We start from the raw sequence: 23,319 nt of genomic DNA, 5'->3' as shown, positions 1-23,319 counted from the left end.
ATAATCACTTAATAAATATCAGTTAGCTATTTTTATTTCAGAATATGAACTTTCCTATGATTATAGCAATGGCTGTTTAGATTTGGCTTTGGTATGTTATATCAGGACCCTTGTTTGCAATTGAAAGAAACTCAACTCTAATTAGGGTAAGCAGAAATGGCAATTAATTTATTGAAAGTTATGGTGAGTCTTAGGAAAAGCTGACACCAGAGACTTGAGTACAGTCAGGGTTCTGTTTTCTTATCTATCAGAGGCTTCTGAATGTTCACATTCTGTGATAGTCAATGTGCCTTTTTCCACATGGTAGGAAAACATGACCACTAATGGGTTCCAAATTTTACGTTTTATCATTTCACCCACCAAAGACAGATCAATTCATTTGTTTCCAGTGCCAACTCCAAAATTCCCAGATAAAGGACTCACTGCCCTAACCTGAGCCAGGAGACTACCCCAGTGTTAGTCCTTAGAGGGATGAGGTGCAGTACTCTGAGTCACCCAGCTGTGGAGAGTTGCGTTGCATATAAATGGGGTAATGGCATAAGAAGAATAGTGGTGGAAGAGAGTTTACAGAAAAGGGGTACTGACCAAACAATATGCACTACATAGGTTTTTCCATGTTTTCCATGTCTTCAATTTCTTAGTAATATACATTTTCAGTTGACATTTTTTCTTTTACCCAAAGATTGTTAGGAAGTTTGCAGGTTTTTAAATTAGTTTTGAGGACATTTTGGGGGAAAAGGGTGTCTAGCTTTTTTGTATGGGATTAAAGAATATGAAAAGTTGTTTCTTTTGGAAGTTAGAGATTTTCCTTGTATGTTCTTGGTTAATTTTTATAAAATTTCACTGAGCATATGAAAATTTTTCTTTGGAAAATTTTTTGCAACATTGATATAATATATTGATATATAGATATGTGAAGATATCAAAGTGTTAATTGTCTAATTCATATCCTCCATAAAACATTTCTATCAAGTAGAACTTTTTGTGATGATGGAAATGTTCTCCATCTATGCTGTCCAATATAGTAGCATTTAGTCGCATGTGGCTTTGAGCACTTGAAATGTGGCTAATGTGATTGATGTGACATTTTCACTTTATTTGTGATTGATTTAAATTCAAACAGCTACATGTGTCCTATTGGACAGCACAGCTCTATCATCTAACTATTTTTTTTTTTGGGATAAAACTTATCGAGGTATAAATCACATAATAAAATTTCTCTAGTTTTAAGTGTGATGAGTTTTTTAAAAGTATATACTATGCATCCACCATCACAATCAAGATATAAATATTATAATCCCAGAAGGTTCTCTTGTGCCCTTTACAGTCAATCCTCATCCACGCCTGGCCTTATGTAATCAGCTTTTTGGCACTATATGTGGAATATATATGATATAAATGGAATCACTTGTGTCTGGCTTTTTTCACTCAGCAGAATATTTTGGATTCATTTATCTTTTTGAATGTATTAGTAATTCATTCCTTTAAATTGCTGAGAAATGTTCCATTGTGTGGATATACCGTAATATATTTATTCATTAATCTTTTAATGAACTTCATGTCTTTTCCACTTTTTAGCTATTCTGAAGTTACTATAACATTTATGTACATATCTAAGGACATGTTTCATTTCTCTTGGTTAAATATTTAGGAGTGGAATGACTGAGAGTGAATGTTTAAAGTGACTGCCCAAACTGTTTCTCAAAATGGTTGTACTGTTTACATTCCCAACTGAAAATTCCAAATTCTCCACATACTTGGCAACACATAGTATCGTTAATATTAGTCTTTTATTTTTTCCATTCTAATGGTGTGAATTGGTATCTCATTGCAATTGTAATTTGCATTTTTCTGATTATTAGTGATGTTGAGCATTTATTCATGTGCTTATTATCTGTGTCTTCTTTTGTAAAGTGTCCCTTCAGATCTTTTCCCCATTTTGTATTGGGTTGTTTGTCCTGCTATTGAGTTGTGTGAGTTCATTAAAATTCTAGATAAGTCTTCTGTCAGATGCATGTATTGCATATAAAGGTGTACCTCGGAGATGTTGTGGGTTAAGTTCCAGATCATCACAATAAAGTGAGTTGTAATCTTTTTGCTGGTGGAGCTTCTTGCCTTCAATTTATAAAAAAATGTGACATCTGTTAAGTGCAGTAAAGCAAAGAGCAATAAAACAAGGTATGCCCTGTATTTTCTCCTAGTCTGTAGCTTGTCTTATTATTTCCTTTTTAAAATTTTTTAATTTTTCAATTACAGTGGCCATTAATATTATTAATTTCAGGTGTGCAACATAGTGATTGGACATTTATATACCTTACAAAGTCCAATAAGTCTAGAACTCATCTCACAGCTTATAGTTATTACAAAATTATTGACTACATTCCCTATGCTGTACTTTTCATCCCTGTGACTGTTTTTATAACTGGCGATTTGTACTTCTTAATCCTTTCACCTTTTTCACCCATCTTCCCAACCCGCCTCCTATCTGGCAACCATCAATTTGTTCTCTATATCTATAAGTTTGTTTTTGTTTTGTTTATTTTTTAGATTCCATATATAAGAAAAAACATGGTATTTGTGTTTGACTTATTTCACTTAGCATAATACCCTCTAAGTCTATCCATGTTGTCACAAAAGGCAAGATTTCATTCTTCTTTTTTATGGCTGAGTAATATTCCATTGTACATATGTATCACATCTTTATCCATTCATCTCCCAATGAACATTTAGGTTACTTCCATATCTTGGCTATTGTAAATAATGATGCAATGAACATAGGGGTACATATATCTTTTCAAACATGTGTTTTTGATTTCTTCAGATAACTACCCAGAAGTAGAATTGCTGGGTCATATGGTAGTTCTATTTTTAATTTTTTGAGGAACCTCCATACTATTTTCCATAGTGATTGCACTAATTTACAATCCCTTTTCTCTACATCCTCACCAACACTTGTTTGTTGATTTGTTAATGATAGCCATTCTGACAGGTATGAGGTGATATCTCATTGTGGTTTTAATTTTCATTTCCCTGATGACTAGTGATGTTGAGCATCTTTTCCTATGTCTATTGGCCATCCGTTCTCTTTGAAGAAATTTCTATTCAGGTTCTCTGCCCATTTTTTAATTAGATTGTTTTTTTGTTTTTTGTTTTTTTTTTTGGTGTTAAGCTGTGTGAATTCCTTAAGAATTTTGGCCATTAACCCCTCATCAGATGTATCATGGGCAAATATCTTTTCTCAATCAGTAGGTTATCTTTTTGTTTTGTTGATGGTTTCCTTCACTGTGCAAAAACTTTTTAGTTTGATGTAGTCCCATTTGTTTATTTTTTTATTCCGTTTCCTTTGCTTGAAGAGACATATCCATATAAATATTTCTAAGAGGGATGTCAAAGAGTTTATTGCCTGTTTTCTTCCAGGTGTTTTATGGTTTCAGGTCTTACATTTATGTCTTTAATTCATTTTGAGTTTATTTTGGTATATGGTGTAACAAAGTGCTCTAGTTTCTTTTTCTTTTTTTTTTGCTGTATCTTCAGTTTTCTCAACATTTGTTGAAGAGACTGTCTTTACCTCATTGCATATTTTTGACTTATTTGTCATATATGACTTGGTCATATTGGTGTGTGTTTATTTCTGAGCTCTCTATTCTGTTCCATTGACCGCTATATCTGTTTTTATGACAGTACCATGCTGTCTTGATTACTATAGCCTTGTAGTATAGTTTGATGTCAGGTAACTTGATACCTCCAACATTGTTCTTATTTCTCAAGATTGCTTTCGCTATTCAGAGTTTTTTTGTAGTTTCATATAAATTTGAGGATTATTTGTTCCAGATCTGTGAAAAATGCCATTGGAATTTTGATAAGGATTGCACTGAATCTAAAGATTGCTTTGGGTTGTATGGTCATTTTAATGATGTTAATTTTTCATATCCACAAGAACAATATATCCTTCCATTTGTTTGTATCTTCTTCAGTTTCTTTCCTCAATGTCTTAGTTTTTCGAATAGAGATCTTTTACCTCTTTGGTTAAATGTATTCCTAGGTATTTCATTCTTCTTGATGTAATTGTAAATAGGATTGTTTTCTTAATTTCTCTGATCGTTTGTTATGGGTGTATAAAAATGCAGCTGATTTCTGAATGTTAATTTTGTATCCAGCTACTTTACTGAAGTCATTTAGTCTAATAGTTTTTTTTTTTTTTTGGTGGACTCTTTAGTCTTCTCTGTATATCATATACAAATAATGACATTTTTACTTCTTCCTTCCCAATTTGGATGCATTTTCTTTTTCTCGTCTGATTGCTGTGGCTAGAACATCCAATACTATCTTGAATAAGAGTGGTAAAAGTGGACATCATTGTCTTGTTCCTGACTGTAAAGAAAAAGCTTTCAGCTTTTCACTGTTGAGTATGTGGATTTGTCCTGTATGGCCTTTATTATGTTGAGGTATGTTCCCTCTGTCCCCACTTTGCTAGAGTTTTTATCATAAATGGATGTTGGATGTTGTCAAATGCTTTCTCTGCATCTACTGATATGATCATATGATTTTTATCCTTCATTTTGTCACATATCACGTTAATTGATTTGTGGCTATTGAACCAGACTTGCATCACAGGAATAAATCCCACTTAATCATGGCATCTGATATTTTTAATGTATGGCTGAATTCAGTCTGCTAATATATATATATTTTTAATTTTTTACTTTTTTATTTTATTTTTTTATGGTGACATTGGTTAATGAAATCTAATAAGTTTCAGCTGTACACTTAACAGTAAGGCATATATATATTTACAGTTTGTTCACCTCCCATAGTTAGATTTCTTTCTGTCACCACATATTTGACCCACTTTACCCCATCTCCCTCACCCTCTGGTAACCACTAGTGTATCAAACATGTCCATCAGTCTGTTTGTTTGTCCTGTTCATTTGTTGCTTTTAGGTTTATATCCCACATATAAGTGATATCATGTGATTTTCAGCTTTTTCTGTCTGTCTTATTTCGCTTAGCATGATTATCTCGAGGTCCATCTATATTGTCGCAAATGACAGTATTTCATCTCTTCTTATGGCTGAGTAATATTCCATTGTATATATGTACCACAGCTTCTTTAGCCAATCATCTATTTTAAGACATTTCGGTTGATTTCATGTCCTGGCTACTGTGAATAATGTCACTATGAACATCAGTGTGCAAATATCTTTTCAGATGTGGGTTTTCAAGTCTTTGGGGTAAATACCCAGTAGAGGGATTGCTGGATCATATGGCAGATCAATTCTTAGTTTTTTGAGGAACCTCCATACTGTTTTCCATAGTGGCTGTACCAATTTTCAGTCCCACCAGCAGTGTATGAGGGTTCTTTTTTCTCTGCATCCTCTCCAACATTTGTTATTACTTGTCCTGTTGATTATAGCTATTCTAACAGGTGTGAGATGGTATCTCATTGTGGTTTTGATTTGTATTTCCCTAATATCTAGAGATGCTGAGCATATTTTCATATATTTGTTCACCATTTGTATGTCCTCTAGGGAGAACTGTCTGTTCAGGTCCTCTGCCCATTTTTTGATTGGATCGTTTGTTTTTTTGTTATTGAGTCGTATGAGTTTTTTGTATATTTTGAATATTAGGTCCTTAACAGAGGCGTTGCTTGCAAATATATTTTCCATTTGGATGGTTGTCTCTTCACCTCGTTGACGGTTTCTTTTGCTGAGCAGAACTGCTAATATTTTTTAAAGGATTTTTGCATCTATGTTCATCAGGGATATTGGCCTATAATCTTTTTTTGTAGTGTCTTTGTCTTTTGTACTGTGATAATGCTGGCTTCATAAAATGAGCTTGGGAGCCTTCCTTCTCCTTCAGTTTTTTGGAACAGTTTGAAAAGGATAGGTATTAATTCTTTGAATGTTTGGTAAAATTCACATATTAAGCCATCTGGTCCAGGACTTTTGTTGGGGAGTTTTTTGATTACTGGTTCGATATCATTTGTTGTTATTTCTCTGTTTAGAGTTTCTGTTTCTTCCTGATTCAGTCTTGGAAGCTTAAATGTTTTCAGGAATTTATTCTTTTATTCCAGGTTGTCCAGTTTGTTGGCATATAATTGTAGTTATTTCTTTTGTTTTTATTTGGATCCTCCTTTTTTTTTCCTGGATGCATCTAGCTTAAGGTTTATCAATTTTATCTTTTCAAAGAACTAGTTCTTGGTTTCATTGATTTTTTTTGTTTGTTTTTCTAGACTCTATTTCATTTCTTTCCACTCTGATCTTTATTATTTCCTTCCTTCTACTCACTTTGGGCTTTGCCTGTTCTTTTTTTGTTGTTGTTGTTGTTGTTTTTTTTTTCTAGTTCCATTAGGTGTAAAGTTAGATTTTTCTTGTTTCTTGAGGTAGGCCTATATTGCTCTAAATTTCCTTTAGAACTACTTTGGCTGTGTCCCATAGATTTTGGGACTATGTGTTTTTATTTTCATTTGCTTAAGGTGTCTTTTGATTTCTTCCTTGATCTCGTTGTTAACCATTCATTGTTTAGTAGCATGTTATTTAGCCTCTGTGTGTTCGTGTTTTCAGTTTTCTTCTTGTAATTGATTTCTATACCATTGCGATTGGAGAATATGCTTGATATGATTTTAGTCTTCTTAAATTCATTGAGACTTGTGACCTAGCATATGGTCTGTCCTGCAGAACGTTCCATGTGCACTTGAAAAGAATGTGTATTCTTCCGCTTTGGAGTGAAATGTTTTAAAAATATCAGTTAAGTCCGTCTGCTCTGTGTCATTTGAAGCCACTATTTCCTTATTAATTTTTGTCTGGATGATCATTGATGTCAATGGGGTATTAAAGTCCCCTACTATTACTATGTTACTGTTGATCTCTCCCTTTATCTTCATCAATATTTGCTTTGTATATTTAGGTGCTCCTATGTTGGGTGCATGAATGTTTACAATGGTTATATCCTCTTGTTGGATTGATCCCTTTATCATTATGTAATGTCTTTTTTTGTCTCTTATTATAGTCTTTGATTTAAAGTCTGTTCTGTCTGATATAAATATTGTTACCCCACCTTTTTTTTTTTTCACTTCCATTTATGTGAAATATCTTTTTCCATCTCTTTCAGTCTCTGTTTTGATCTGAAGTGGGTCTCTTGTAGATAGCATCTGTATGGGGCTTGTTTTCTTATCCATTCAGCTACTCTGTGTCTTTTGATTGGAGCATTTAATCCATTTACATTTAAAGTGATTACCAGTAGGTACAGTTATTGTCATTTTATATTTGTTCTTCACTCTCCCCCTCACCACCCGCAGTCCTTCTTCTTAAAAAAGTCCCTTTAACATTTCTTGTGATACTTGCTTGGTGGTGATGAATTCCTTTAACTTTTTCTGGTCTGGGTAGCTCTTTATTTCTCTTTCGATTCTAAATGAAAGCTTTGCTGGGTAAATTTATTTTGGTTGTAGGTCTTTGCTTTTCATCATTTTAATATTTTGTGTCAATCTATAGTAAAGTTTCTATTGAGAAATCAGCTGCTTGTCCTATGGGAGCTCCCTTGTACATAATAAGCTGCTTTTCTCTTGCTAATTTTAAGATTCTTTGTCTTTAACATTTGGCATTTTAATGATGATGTATCTTGGTATAGGCCTCTTTGGCTTTATCTTGTTTGAGACACTGTGCTTCCTGGACTTGTATGTCTGTTTCCTTGTGCCAGGCTTGTGGCTGCTTAATTGAAGCTACGTTCCAAGCTAACACTAACTGTAGCTTATGCCAGGCTTGGGGCCACCTGATAGGAGTAACAATGCAAGTTGAGACTGGTCACTGCTTGTGCTGGGCGTGGGTTCACTTATTAAGATGTACAGGGCACAGCAAAGCTTGCTGCTACTCCTATGGGGCATGTGGACCTTTGAGTGATTTTAGAAAAGTCTTTGCAGCACAGAGGCGGGGTGCTTTTGTGCAAGAGCTTGTAGAAGAAGTTTAGGCTGGATGCATGAGTTGTGCATGAGAATTGCAGGGAATCACCAGAGTGGAGTGAATGTTATTAGCCAGGTTAATGGAGAGCACACATTTGGCATTCATCTGCACCTGCTGGCTGGCTGGGAGAAGCTCTCAACAAAGGAACAATGAATGGCACCTACTAGCACTTGTGTCCCTGGAGAGTGCTGCCTTGATCCCTGTTCCTCCAGCCCTTGCCTCAAAGCCCGTCAGTTAAGTTCCTCCCAGTATGTCCTTGGTGCCCTTTGAGTTGCTGTCCCTGTGCTAGAATCCAGAGCAAGTGAGTTTGTGAGCGAGTGAGTCCATGTACAGGCCCCTCAAGAGGAAAGCCTAGGACTCCAGCAGCCCTCCATCTTGGACGCAATCCTTGCTGGATATTATAGGGATTCCTCTTCCCAGCACTGGTGCCCTAGACTGTGAAGCCCAGTGTGGGTCTGGGACCTCTTGCTTTTCACAGGGGACCTCCATAGCCAAGCTATACCCTCTCATTCTTAACCTTCACACCATGGGGCCTGCTTGTTCAGTGTCTTCACCCTTCCTACCAGTCTTGTTGTGCCTTCTTTATATTCTTAGGTATAGAGCTTCTGTTCAGGTGATTCTCAATGATGGTTCTGAAATTTAGTTGTAATTCTGATGTGCTCATGGGAGGAGATGAGCACGGTGTTTACTCTGCCATCTTGACTGAAGCACCTCATCATTTTCTTAATGATGTCTCTTAAAGAGCAAACATTTAAAATTTTTGATAGTTCAATTATTTTTCCTTTAACAATTTACACTTTTAGTAGCATATTGAAATCTGTCTACCCCAATATTGCAAAAGATTTTATCATAAACTATGTTGTCTTCTAAATATTTTACAGTTTAAAATTTTATGTTCGTGATTTACTTCAAACTGTTTTTGTATGGTGTGAGGTAAACTTCTTTTCCTAAATGGATACCCAGTTGTTCCAACGGCATTTGAAAAATCTTTTCCCATTGGATTATCTTGGCACCTTTGTTGAAAATCAGTGGAATCTACCACTGATTATTCAAGACTTTCTCTAATATTCTCTTGATCTTCATGTCAATTCTTATGCCTCAGTGCCTTGAATACTTTAGCTTTGTATTAAGTCTTGAAATCAGATAGTGTAAGTCATTTTAGTTCTTTTTCAAAACTGCATATTCCATATAGATTTTAGAATCACTTTCCCATTTCCTACAGAAAAGCATAATGGGTGTGTGTGGGGTGGGAGTAAAAAAAAAAAAAAAATCTTCTCCAAGGTTCATCCAGGTAGTTGCAAATATCAGGATTTCCTTCTTTATTAAGATTGGATAATATTCTATTGTGTGTATATACCACATTTTGTTTATCCATTCTTCCACTAATGGACCCTTGTGTTGCTTCTACCTTTTGGCTATTGTGAACAATGCTGCTATGAACATGGCTGTGCAGATATCTCTTCGAGATCCTGTTTTCAATTATTTTTGTATAACCAGAAATGGAATTGCTGGATCACACTGTAATTCTATTTTTAATTGCTGGATCACACTGTAATTCTATTTTAAACAGTATGGAGGACCTTCCATACTGTTTTCATAGCAGCTGCACCATTTTACATTCCTGCCAACAGTGCACAAGGGTTCCAATTCTTTTGCATCTTCACCAGCACTTATTTTCAATTTTTTTTTTTTGTAGCAGCCATTCTTATGGGTATGAGGTGACATCTCATTGTAGTTTTAAATTGCATTTTCCTAATGATTAATGAGGTTGAACATCTTTTCATATGCTTATTATTCATTTGTACATCTTTGGAGAAATGTCTATTCAAGTGCTATGCCCATTTTTAAGATCAGGTTTTTGTATTGTTCAGTCCTTTCCCCCTGCCCCTTTCCCCTTTTTGTTTATTACACTGGCCAAGGATTTCCAGTATGATATTGAAAAAAGTGGTGAAAATAGACATTCTTACTTTAACCTTCTCTTAGGAAGCATTCAATCTTCACCATTAAGTATGATGTTAGATGCCCTCTATCAAGTTAAAGAAGTTGCTTTCTATCCTGAGTTGCTGAGAATTTTTTTAATGCTTATCCATTGAAATAATATGGCTTTTTCCTTAAGCCTGTACAATGATAGATTACTGTATTCGTTTTCTGTTGCTGCCCTAACAAATCATCACAAAAGTAGTGGCTTAGAGCAGAATTTCTGTAGGTTAGAAGTCCAGTACAGTCACTCAGGCTAAAAGTAAGGTGTTGGTAGGCTCTGTTCCTTTTTGGAGGCTCTAATGGACAATCCTGCTCATTTGGAGGCTCTAATGGACATTTCCTGATCATTTAGGTTATTGGTAGAATTCAGTTCCTTGCGATTGTAGGACTGAGGGCCCTATTGTTTTTTTGTTTTTGTTTTTTACTGACTATAAGCTGAGGGCTGTTCCCAGCCCTAGTAGACAAAACGATGGCTTCCCAAAGATGTCCATGCCCTAATCCCCAGAGCATATGAATGTTAGCTTATATGGCAGAAAGTGGCTTTGCAGATGTGACTAGGGATCTGGAGAAGAGGAGATTCTCCTGTATTATCTGGGTGAACCCAAGGTAACCACAAGAATCCTTATAAGTAAAAGAGGGAGGATAGGAGAGTGAAAGATGACGTTATGACAACAGAGCAAAATTGGAGTGATGTGAAAATGTGAGCCAAGGAATTCAGTCAGCCTCTCACTGATAAAGGCAAAGAAACAGATTTTTCCCCTAGAGCCTTCAGAAGGAATGCCACCCTGCTAACACCTTCATTTTTAGTTCAGTGAAACTAATGTCATACTTCTGATCTGCAGAACTGTAAGATAACAAATTGTGTTGTTTTAAGTCATCAATTTGATATTGAAGCAATAGGAAACTAATCCACTGGCTTCTAGAGGTGGTCAAATTCCTTGGCTTGTGGCCTTTCTGCATCTTTCAAACCCAACAGTAATGGGTTGTATCTCTTTGCCTCACTTTGCATCTCTTTGATCCACTTTCCTCTTCTGTATTTAAGAACTCACGAGATGATATTGGGCTGTTCTGGATAATCTAGTATAATTTTCTATCTTAAAATCAGGTGCTTAGCAACTTTTTTTCCCTTTTGCCATGTAACATATTCACAAGTTCCAGGATTAGTACAGATAAATTTGTGGGGCCATTATTTTACCTGCCACAATTCCATTCATTGATATTTTAAATGGCGCGAATACACACAGACACGGACACACACAGACACACACACACACAGACACGGAGACAGACACACACACAAAATTTACAATTTTAACAATGAGTGTGCAGTTCCTTGATATTAACTACATTCACAGTGTTGTGCAACCATCACCACTATTCATCTCCAGAACTCTTTTCATCATGCGAAACTGAAACTATACCCATTAAGTAATAGCTGCCATTTTCCCCTTCCCCCAGCCACTGGTAACTACCAGTCTTTATTTCTCTAAATTTGACTATTATAGATACCTCATATAGGTGGAATCATGCAGTATTTGTTTGGTACTTAGCATAATGCCTTCAAGGTTCATCCACATTGTAGCATGTGTCAATTTCTTTCCTTTTTAAAGCCGAATAATATTCAATTGTATGTATATACTACATTTAGTTTATCCAATCATCTAACTATGGATATTTGGATTGTTTGCACCATTTGGCTATTGTGAATAATGCTGCTGTGAACATGGATGTACAAATATCTGCTCAAGTCCACGCTTTCATTTCTTTTGGATACATACCCAGAAGTGGAATTGTTGGGTCATACAGTAATTCTATATATATATATATTTTTTTTTTTGAGGAATCACCATACCATTTCCACAGTAGCTGCACCATTTTATATTCCCATTAGCAATTCACAAAGTGTTCCAATTTTTCTACATCTTTGCCAATACTTTTTTTCATGATACCTCATACCTATTAAGATGTCTTTCTAATTGTGGTTTTGATTTGCATTTCCCTAATGATTAGATTGTTGAGCATCTTATGTGCTTATCAGCTATTTTGTATATTTTCTTTGGAGTGGAGGAATATCTACTGAATTCCTTTGCCCATTTTTCAGTCTGGTTTTCTTTGTTGTTGAGTTATAGGAGTTCTTTGTATATTCTGGATATCGATCTCTTATCAGATGTATGATTTGCAAATATATCTCTCATTTCATGGGTTGCCTTTTCACTGTTAGAGTCCTTTGATACAGAAGTGTTTATTTTTGGTGAAGTCCAATTTACCTATTTTTTGCCTGTGCTTTTGGTGTCATTTCAAGATATCATTACCAAATCCAATGTCATGAAGCATTCCCCCTATGTTTTCTCCTGAGTTAATATTGTCTTAGTTCCTACATTTAGGTCTTTGATCCATTTTGAGTTAAATTTTGTATATGGTGTAAGATAATGATCCAACTTCATTCTTTCATATGTACATAGATATCTAGTTTTCCCAGTACATTTGTTGAAGTGTTTTTTCCCCCATCGAATGGTCTTGGCACCCTTTTTGAAAACATTTACTATACGTGTGAGGGTTTATTTCTGGACTCTGTATTCTGTTGGTCTACATGTGTGTCTTTATTCCAGTACCACACTGTTCTGATTACTGTCTATTTGTAGTAACTTGAAATCAGAAAGTGAGTCGTCCAACTTTGTTTTGGCTGTTCAGATCCCTTGCAAATCCATATGAATTTTAGGATAGATTTTTCTATTTCTGCAAAAAATGTCACTGATTTTGATAGGCATTGCATTGACTCTGTAATTGCTTTGGATAACATGAGAATTTTAACTGTTGAGTCTCCCAATCCATGAACACAGGATATCTTTACTTCTGTATCTTTGATTTCTTTCAGCAGTGTTTTATAGTTTTCAGTGTATAGTCTTTCGCTTTCTTGCTTGTTTATTTACCTAAGTATTCTTTGTGATGCTATTTGTAAATGGAATTTCTTTAATTTCCTCTTTAAATTCTTCTTTAGTGTATGGAACCATAAGTGATTTTGTATGTTAATTTTTGTATCCTGCAACTTTTATTATACATTTTTTGTGGAGTCTTTAGGTTTTGAATTATCTTACTACATATTGCTAGATTTGATGTAATATTTGCAGTATTTTTGTATCTGTTCATAAGATATGTTAGTTGTAGCTCTCTTGTAACAACTGTCCTGTTACGAGGGTAATTCTGGCCTCAGGTTATTGGTAGAATTTTTTTTCATTAAAAATTTGATAAAGCTTATCAGTAAAGTAAGTCATCCAGGTGTGGGTTTTTTTTTGGAGTTTTTAACTACACATTGTTATGAATTCAGATCTAGCTTTTAATAGGTTAGTCTATCAAATTATATTTGTGAATGCTTTTTCTTGGAGGTTTGCAGTTTTTATGACCTTAAAATAGTCTCGTTGGCATCACTTAATGTATTTTGTCTTGTTTTAATCTTCGGTCTCTTGCTTTTTGTTTATAGCTGCATGCTGTCTTTCAATCTTTTTCTAAACCATAAGTGTGCATCTTAAATTTTCACATAGTGAATATCTTTCACCAAGGATAATCAATATCCTGACTTTTATCATAGTTTAATAAAAATGTACTTATGATTAATCTCTTTTAGGTCAAACTTCTTTCATTAAGCGCCATGTTTTTGTGATTTGTTCACATTGTTGCACAAAGCAGTAATTGTTCTCATGGGTGAATATACAATTTATCCATTCTACTGTTGATAGTCATTGTTGGCTGTTATAACCAGTGCTGCCCTGAACCTTTATTCATGTTTTTTTGGCGAACATACATATGCATTTTTATTGGGTATATTCTTAGGCGTAGATATACAGATATTCAGAGTGGACGAATTCTTTTACACTTTCACCAGCAGTGTATGAGAATTCTAGTTGCTCTATAGCTTTAAGTGTGTCTTTCAGTTTGACCTTTGTAGTACCCCTCATTTATTTTTATTAAAGCAATTGTAGATTCACGTGCAATTCTAACAGACTTGTATAATTTGTCCAGTTACCCCACTGGCAACACTGATGTAATCCACAAATCTTATTTTTCCAGTTTTACATGTATTTTAAGTTCTACACAATTTTGTCCTTTTTGGAGGATTGAGCATCAACCCACTGGTAAAGACAGAACAGTTCCAAACCTACAAGGACCCTGCTGTTGCCTTTTTATAACTATATCCAGCACCTGCCCATTTCTAAAATTTGGTCATTTCAAAAGTGTTATATGAATGGAATCATACTGTAAATAACCTTTTGGGACTAGTTTTTTTACTTAGCAAAATCCCAGAAGAGTCGCTATTTTTAGCTTTCCTGTGTTACTTTGTTTTAGAGGTGTTCTCTCTGTGGAAAATATACAGTTGATTTTTAAAAAATAGTCCTCATCTTTAATAGAATTGATTTCTCTATATTGTGATATATCTGTGTGAGATAATTCCTGCTAGCATGTTTCCAATTTAGTTTGCCGCCGCCTTCTAGTTTCCTTTTCCCGCTGGTACTCTGGAAGCCCTGTACTTTATATATCTATTGAATTGACTGCCTCAAAATTTTCCAAGACTTGTTTCTGCCTATAGTTTAGTATTCTTATACAGTATTTTTATTCATACATCCTTTTAAGTTATGAAAGGAGCACGTGCTTGGTGAAAAATACCATATTTTGAAAATTGGCAGATTTTGAAAAAATTGCTTTTATTTAACATATCAGTATATCTTGTCAGTATATATTCAGAACTACTTCATTCTCTATTATAGGATAGTTATTTCATGTTATGCCATAAATTTAGTCTGTTGATAGACATTGTTCTCCAAGTAATTCTGTAGAAAAAATCCTTATAGTATATACAGGTACACTTAGGCACAGCTATATTTTTAAATTTTATTATGTTCATTATTTTTTAAAATTGTCTAATTTTTGCTCATTTAGATTTCCAAATACATTTGAGAATCATTTTGTTATTCAACAAAGGAAAAATCAACATTTTGATTAGAATTACAGAAAACCTAAATGTTAAATTTGGGGGTAATGAGTAGAAATGACAATTAGGCATTTCATCTATTCTTTTAGGTCTATTCTTAACAATTTAAATGTTAATTCATTATTTCAAAATTGTAAAAACCTAATAAAAACTATCTGACCAATTTGCTTTTTCTCTAAAGTTTTGTCTCAATTATAAAGCAAGGACACACTCTTTGGCTTCTCTTGTTGCAGTGCAATGTCAGTTTCATGCTGATATTTTTTTCTTTGATACATATTTCTCGTTCAGGGTGCATAGTGCCACTTGAATAGAATTTAGGGCCTTTTATCAATTCAGCCATTCTCTGTACCTCTTTAGACCTTTTAGGTAACTTTCTCAGACCTTCCTACCAGCCTTCTATTCTTAACGTTATTTAAAGCTTGTTTTCTGACTGTATTTGTTATTTCTGGAAATCTGATGTAGCATGTAGATTACGGGCATAGGCACTGGAGCCAGACTGCTTGGGTTTATACCCCAGCTCTGTCACTCCCTACTGTAGCCTTGGAGTTATTCAGGCCATGCATCAATTTCTCCCTACGGTTGTGAAGATTGAGTTAATATAGGTAACAGTGCCCTGGTACAGTTTAATACTCAGCTGAGTATGTCAAAATATTTTTTCATAGTATACTGTTTCTTAGATTTTAGAAGTACTTACAGTTTGTATGTTTTCGTTTTCTGAGCTATGTGGGATCCTAATCCTGCTCTTTGTTGTCTGAGTGTGTTCCCTTTGTATTCTCATCTTCAGTCGAGTATTACCTGTGGACTTCCAGTGTGGGAAGAGGGTATGTAGCTCCAGAGGTGTTGGGTTTGCTTTGTCCGTTTCCCAGGACCACAGGTGGGTAGCATAAATTCAGAGCCCGGGTCTGTGAGCTAATATTTTTCCCTTGAACCTTTCACTAGGGTGAAGCTATCTGAACCAAGAAGTTTCAAATCCATGTAAAGAGTTGCTTCTTTTAGTCACTATTTAGTGTAGCAAGAAATTTTGGGGTTTAATCTGCCAGAAATGGAATTCTAAGTTATGAAAATCTTATAATAGGTATTATTTTGGTATTTTACCAGAACCAATTCATCTGAGTATATTAAACTGATTTAAAATAAGATTTTGTGAATGGAGCTTAATTACTTCCTAGAACTTTCTGTACAGTTCTTGGTATCTTGGCTTATAGCAAGTCAGATGGTACTAATTGGATGAAAATAAGGTAGTGAAAAACAAGCAAACTTAGTTAATACTGAATGTAATATGCACTATTTGATTTCAAATAAGCTAACTAGTTGCAGAAAACTTCATATATGATTAAAGAACCCAAGAGTATCAATATTGAGTCAGCTGTAGTTGTTTTTCGTTATAATAAAATAATTTCATTCATACATAAAAGGTTCTGTATCACTGATAATTCCTCCTGCTACTTTGGGATGAACTTTGGTAGAACAGTCTCAAACTGTTTAATTAGCAGTGCTGTGGGTCCACTTAGAATTCTTGTTTTCTCTGTTCATCAAATGTGTCACCAGTAGAAAACTGTTGATTATTTCAAAGAATCACTATAATGCCATGGAAAGGTGATATTAAACTTGGGGTAAACTAGGGCCAGTGTAACTGACTTCCCTACAGTAGATAACTTGTACTTTCCAGAGTGGTTTGACATTTTATTTAATGCTACCACAAACATTCAAGGAAAACCTCACTAAGGGACTTCAATTGAAGGTAACAAAATACTATATGATAAATATAAAAAGGAATTATAAGAATGATAGCACTATTACCGAACATAATGGTAATCTTGAACAATTTTTGCTTGACTCATTCCTAAAGATTAGCTAACAAAGTGCTTCAAGCTAAAACAAGGATTCAGAAAGTTTAGAGATAGGCGAAAATGAGACAATTGCAACTAAAGGGGTAACATACTTGCCAACAAAAGGAGAATTAAGACCTTCCCAGAATTTAAAAAGACCATGATTCTCAGTGAAGATAACCATTTAGCTAGGCAATTCTAAACACAGCAACAATTTTCATACAGTAGAAACTATGGACAATGAGGAGAAAGCACAGTAATAGACTTGATCATACTTCTCAGTTCAGAATAAAGAATACATCTTTTTGAACGCGAGCCATTCATAACCATATTTAAACACTGCCACCAGCAGAAATAAAAGTGAGTCCTTTTTACCTGAAGGTTAAAAACATGCTATTATTGAGCCTAGTGGGAAATGAATTAAAGGTCATTGAACTCACAATATTTCACAGTACTATTAAAAGGCATATCAGAGCTTCACATGGATCTCTCAGAACCAGGCCTCTAAGAAGGAAGAGCTACCCAGCTGGTGCTAGTTTCTCTAAAGGGGGAGGATAAGAATTTTAGGCAGTGCCAACAATGAAGCAAATCTGGAGTGTAACCAACTATCCCTGCCAGATGAAGGGCCATAGCCAGGCACATACTGGGAAGAGCCTTCACCCTGTCTTTGTCTCCCTTTAGAAGATCCTATTCCAAGATCTAACAGGGAGCCAGCTGGCAAAACAAATGTGACTTGTAGTATCCTGGCCTCAGCATGCCTCTCAGCATCATTTAGGTTGGGAGCTGAGAGATAATAGCTTAAGAGAGCTAAAGAGAAATAGCCTTCGTGTGTGTGTGAACAAAAAGCTTTTAAAAGGTAAGTGAAAGATTTAAGAAAACCCTAGACATAATTATGCAAAATTTAAGTGTGAAACATAGCTGTAAAGTATACCTGGAACAAATGGAAAGCATTGCATTGTGATTGATAGATAGGAAGACTATTAGGTTTCGTACTAGAGATTCAGGTGGTTCCACTAGAAAGAACACACAACCACCTAGAAAATTGAGTCTTGCTAGCTTTACTAGATATGAGAATGTTATAAAGTCTCTATAAATAACACAGTGTGGGATGGTCACATGAATAGACAGACCAACGGAAAATAATTTAAAAATTCAGAAATTGATCCAAGTGCATTTGGAAATTTAGTGAATAATGAAAATGGCATTTCACATCAGTGGGGAAAAATCATTCAAATAAGTGGTAGGTATTCTGACAACTAGCCATATGGAAAAGGATAGAACTGGCTTCATCTCTTATACTGTACATCTAAAATAATTTTAAGTGGAACAAAAACATAAAAAAGGTAACTTTACAAATCCCAGAAGAAAATAACTTGGTGGAAATAGGGATACTTCCTGACCTGGAATCAAAATCCAAAAGAAATGTGAAAAATTGCTGAAGTGTTAATAGTCCATAGATATAAAAAGTAAATCTAACATTTAAAGAATACTAATCCTTCTCAAACTCTTTCCAAAAACAGAAGAGAGAACTCTTCTAAACCCATTTTACAAGGCCAGCATTAACCAGATAAGGAAACTACAAGAAAATTAGACCAATATCTCTCATGAACATTGATGAAAAATCCTCAAAATAACAAACCATATTCAGTGCATTAAAAGGATCATACACCATGATCAAGTGAGATTTATTCCAGCAATGCAAGGATGGTTCAATACTTGTAAATCAAAGTGATACACCACATTAACAAAAGGAAGGATAAAAATCACATGATTATCTCAATAGATGTATAAAAAGCTTTTGACAAAATTCAACATCTATTTATGATTAAAACTCTCAGCAAAGTGGATGAGGGAACATACCTTAACAAAGACCATATATGACAAGCCAAAAGCCTTTCCTCTAAGGTCAGGAACAAGACAAGGATGCCTACTCTCACCTTTTTTCTTTTTTCGGCAAGGCAACCCTTGGTTGATCTCACAGATTGCAAGGACCTTGTCAGCTTACAATCCCTTATTTTTTTATTTTTTATGCCTACAGCACCAGGTCTTCCTAGGTGGTCTCCCATCCAAGTACTAACCAGGTCTGACCCTGCTTAGCTTCTGAGAACAGACGGGATTGGGCTTGTTCAGGGTAGCATGGCCAGAGACGCACTCTCACCACTTATTTAACATAGTATTGGAAGTCCTAGCCAGATCAGGCAATAAAAGGCATCCAGGTTGGAAAGAAAGAAGTAAAACTGTCTGTATTTGCAGATGACACGTATAGAAAACCCTAAAGACTCTACCACATATAGAAAACCCTAAAGACTCTACCAAAAGACTGTTAGAACAAATTTAGTAAAATTGCAAGATACAAAAATCATTTGTATTTCTGTATACTACCTACAAGCTACCAAAAAGAAAAATTAAGAAAACAGTACCATTTACAATAACATTTAAAAGAATAAAATACCTAAGAATTTAATCAGAGGTGAAAGACCTGTACACTGAAAACTATATGACATTGATAAAGAAATTGAAGAAGGCACAAATAAATGGCAAGATAACCTTTGCTCATGGATAAGAATATTCTTAAAATGTCCATTCTACCCAGAGCTATATACAGATTCAATGCAATACCTATTAAAATTCCAGTGGCATTTTCCACAGAAAGAGAACAATCCTAAAATTTGTATGGAACTACAAAAGACCCCAAATAGCCAAAGTGATCTTGAGAAAGAACACAGCCAGAGGTACGATTCCTATCTTAAACTTTATTACAAAGCTATAGTAATCAAAACAGTATCATACTGGTGGAAAAACAGACACACAGAGCAATGGAACAGAATAAAGAGCCCATAAATAAACCACACATGTAAGGTCAACTTACAACAAAAGAACCAGGAATATATGGTGGAGAAAGTATAGGCTCTTCAATAAATGGTGCTGGGAAAACTAGACAGCCACATGCAACAGAATGAAACTGGTCTGCTATCTTATACCATATACACAAATCAACTCAAATTAAAGACTTGAATATAAGACCTGAAACTACAAAACTCCTACAAGAAAACAGAGGTGGTGAGCTTCTTGACATAGGTCTTTGTGATGACTTTTAAAGGCAGCAAAGTGAAAATAAACAAGGAGGATGACATCCAACTAAAAAGCTGCTGTACAGCAGAGGAAACCAATAAAATGAAAAGGCAACTTACTGAATGGAGAAAATATTTGCAAATCACATATCTGACAATAGTTAATATCCAAAATATATAAAGAATGTATACCACTCAACAGCAAAGAGGAAAAAAAAAACTGAATAGACATTTTTTCTAAATATCTATTTTCTAAATCAAACCATAAAAGATACCACCTCACATCTGTCAAAAATGGCTATCAAAAAAAAGTGTTGGTGAAGTTGTGGAGAAAAGGGAACCTGTATACACTGTTGATGGGAATGTAAATTGGTGCAGCCACTACAGAAAACAGTATGGAGGTTTCTTTAAAAATTTAAAAATAGAGCTACCATATGATTCAGCAATTCTACTTCTGGGTATTTATCTGAAAGAAGCGAAATCACTAACTCAAAAAGCTATGTGCACACCACCCCCTATTCCTTGCAACATTATTTACAACAGCCATGTAAATAACCTGTGTCCATCAGGGGATGAATGGATAAAGAAAATGTATATTTTCTTTATGTAAAAGGAAATCCTAACATTTGTAATATCATAGATGGACCCTGAGGGCATTGTGCTAAGTAAAATAAGTCAGATAAAGACAGACAAATACCATAGGATCTCATTTATATGTGGAATCTAAAACAAGACATAAATCCAGAGAATAGACTGGTGGTAGGGAGGGGGTTAGGGGAGTGTTTGGGAAACCTCCAGTTATAAAATTCATATGTCCTGGGGATGTAATGTACGGCATGGTGACTATAGTTAATAATACTGTATTGTATATTAGAAAGTTGCTAAGAGAAGTCTTAAAAGTTTCTCATCACAAGAAAAAAGGAAAAAATTTGTAACTGTGTGTGGTGAAAGATGTTTACTAGACTTATTGTGATCATTTCACTACATATATTTAATCATATATTTAATTATGTTATGCAATATGTTGTCGATTATATCTCAATTAAAAAATCTTCCTAAGAGCAACCCAGTAGAAAAATAGGCCAAAAATAGAAGTCAGTTCATAGGACAAGAAAAAGTAAATAGTTCTTAAACATATGAAAAATGTTCTCTTTCATAATAAATTAAAACCACCTGATATGCTATACTGTTACTCATGAGAGACTGGAAAAAATACAGTTTGACAACATATTATTTTGGTGAGGCTCCAGGGAAAAGGAATTCTCATCAATATCGTTAGTAGGAATTTTTAAACAATGGGAGAATTCCTATGGAACATTGGCATACGTAGCAAAATTATATATGTTTACCCTTTAATGTAGCAGTTCTACTTCTGAAATCTCCCCAAAATAAGACTGTTCATTGCAGCACTATTTGTAAAAGGCAAAGAATGGAAACGACCCAGATGTCCATTAATACATCCATACCATGGAATACTGCAAGAGAAATAAACATGCAAGGCATAGTTAAGTAGAAAACAAACCATCCAAAATAGTATACAGCATGCTAGCTTTTATGTAAGAATGCATATATACTGTGTGTGTACACATACACTTGCTTGTATTTTCAAAAAGAAAATGATAAAAAGTAATATACATGGTTACCTACAAGAGAAGGGAGGGAACATGGATTAGAGATAGACTCCTCTGAATGTACCTTGTTTTGTAATTTTAACTTCAAAACCACTTAAATGTCTTACAGTTAAATCATGAAAACCAAACCAATCTCTAAAAATTAGGATAAAAAGGGAAGCAAATGGACCAAAATGTATGTCGAGCTGGTAACATAATCAAACAGGACAATTTTTTTCAAGTGATTTTCAAACACAGTATTGTAATTAGACAACCTCAGTGGATCCCTTATGTTAGTAATATACTGCCATTGTTAGTCTGAAACAATTGTGTGCATTGTAGATTAAAGCGAATAGGTTAACATGTACATGTAATTAGGAAGCCTTTCAGTTTGAGAAAGAGCTACCAGTATAAAAAGGTATAGTGAAGCAAAAGCTCCAGTCTTTATATGTGCAAAGAATTTTCAAGAACATGGTATTAAAAATTTTAGCCAGTGGATCTTAATTTTACTTTTTGTATCATAAATCCCTTTAGTGTCAGGTCCTTAGTGGGATGAATTCTATAATCTCTCCGTATCTGTTTCCCTCACTTTTCAGTGTGTTGGAAAGTTTTGCCAAGTTATTCCTAAGGCTCCTTCCTGTCATGTTTAGCCATTTTAATTTACACACATAGCTAACATTTCTAATGTATCTTTAGTACCACTCGACCTGGCTCATTGCCTTGTCTTCCTCTCCACTACATCTGAATTACCGGCAGAGTTCTTTTTCAGTTGTAGTCTTCAAAAGGCAATAAAATATGGACAGTGTTCAAGGTAATTTGTGCAATATTAATGCCTCTTAAATGGTAGAATTTACGGTGTTGTGGTAGAAATATTTTGGGAGTAGTGGTACAAGAGGACCACTTAAATCACAATAAAAGCCTTGGCAATGGAGTTTTTATACCTAACTCATTTTAATCATAACTTCTCTTTCCTACACTGTAAATAATTTTTGTGGTTTTTTTTTAGATGGCTATTCATATGAAAAGGAAGCAATAGAAAATTGGATAAGCAAAAAGAAACGTACGAGTCCAATGACAAATCTTGTTCTTCCTTCAACAGTTCTTACCCCAAATAGGACTCTGAAAATGGCCATCAATCGATGGCTAGAGACATATCAAAAATAAAATTGTTTATATTTTCTCAGTGATCTCATTTGAATGAGTTAAAGGTAATCAGATGTTATTAAAAGCAAAACAGGAGAAAGGTAAACTTCTTAAATTTAGTTACCTATAAAAAACTACTAATATTTTAAAAATACATGGGCTAAATAACACATCTAATCTCTTTTCTACTTTTATTGTGAAAACTGTTTTGTACCTGTAGAGAAATAAAGTCTTATTTTGATTTTAAATTGCAATGCTCAGATTTATCCTTGTTAGATATAGGTCATATCCCATTACAATCAAAGATTGGAATAATCTAGAATATAACAATTAAATCCTAGTTAAGAGCCATTCATTGATAATTCTTTGGAATCCTTCTAAGGAGAATCTGTAGCAAAATAATTTTAGATGTGTTTATGACTAAACTGAGAAAATAACTTTGACATGTTTAAGTGGTAATGAATTTTTCTTCCTTGTCTGAAACCTACATACAAGTTAGATGGAATAAATTATCACAAATACATTAAGTTGACTTTGCTGAAAAACAAAGTGGCAGAGTAGCCCTTTTTTAGGATGTGGAAGACAAAATTCTCACATAATATTCTAAGCTAGGGTGACTAGACGTTTTTACACAGTAGACTGATATTTAATACAACGTCTTGAAAGCATTCACTTAGAAGAAAACTTCAGGAAGCTGAGAATGTATTGACTTTACATACCTGTCGTAGGCTGCTTTCCAGAATGGAA

General features: G+C 34.5%; 1 protein-coding gene and 1 pseudogene across 4 annotated transcripts in view; one reads left to right on the top strand and one right to left on the bottom strand.

Moving 5' to 3' along the window:
- The window catches only part of WDSUB1 (WD repeat, sterile alpha motif and U-box domain containing 1), a 55,858-nt gene extending 33,032 nt beyond the window's left edge, over positions 1-22,826 (top strand). For 2 of the 4 annotated variants that reach the window (XM_006921104.3, XM_025039237.1), the window contains exon 11: positions 22,436-22,826. In XM_006921104.3, coding sequence (XP_006921166.1) covers positions 22,436-22,593 — 158 coding nt within the window. In that variant the 3' untranslated portion in view covers positions 22,594-22,826. The remainder of the gene's footprint in view (positions 1-22,435) is intronic. The other 2 variants (XM_015596481.2, XM_025039238.1) reach the window with 1 other exon arrangement.
- LOC112470645 lies at positions 18,778-18,896 on the bottom strand (annotated as a pseudogene).
- Positions 22,827-23,319: the final 493 nt, after the last annotated feature.

Source organism: Pteropus alecto, unplaced genomic scaffold (assembly GCF_000325575.1).
Source record: "Pteropus alecto unplaced genomic scaffold, ASM32557v1 scaffold3, whole genome shotgun sequence".
Classification (NCBI taxonomy): domain Eukaryota; kingdom Metazoa; phylum Chordata; class Mammalia; order Chiroptera; family Pteropodidae; genus Pteropus; species Pteropus alecto.
This window is presented reverse-complemented; position numbering and strand designations above follow the sequence as displayed.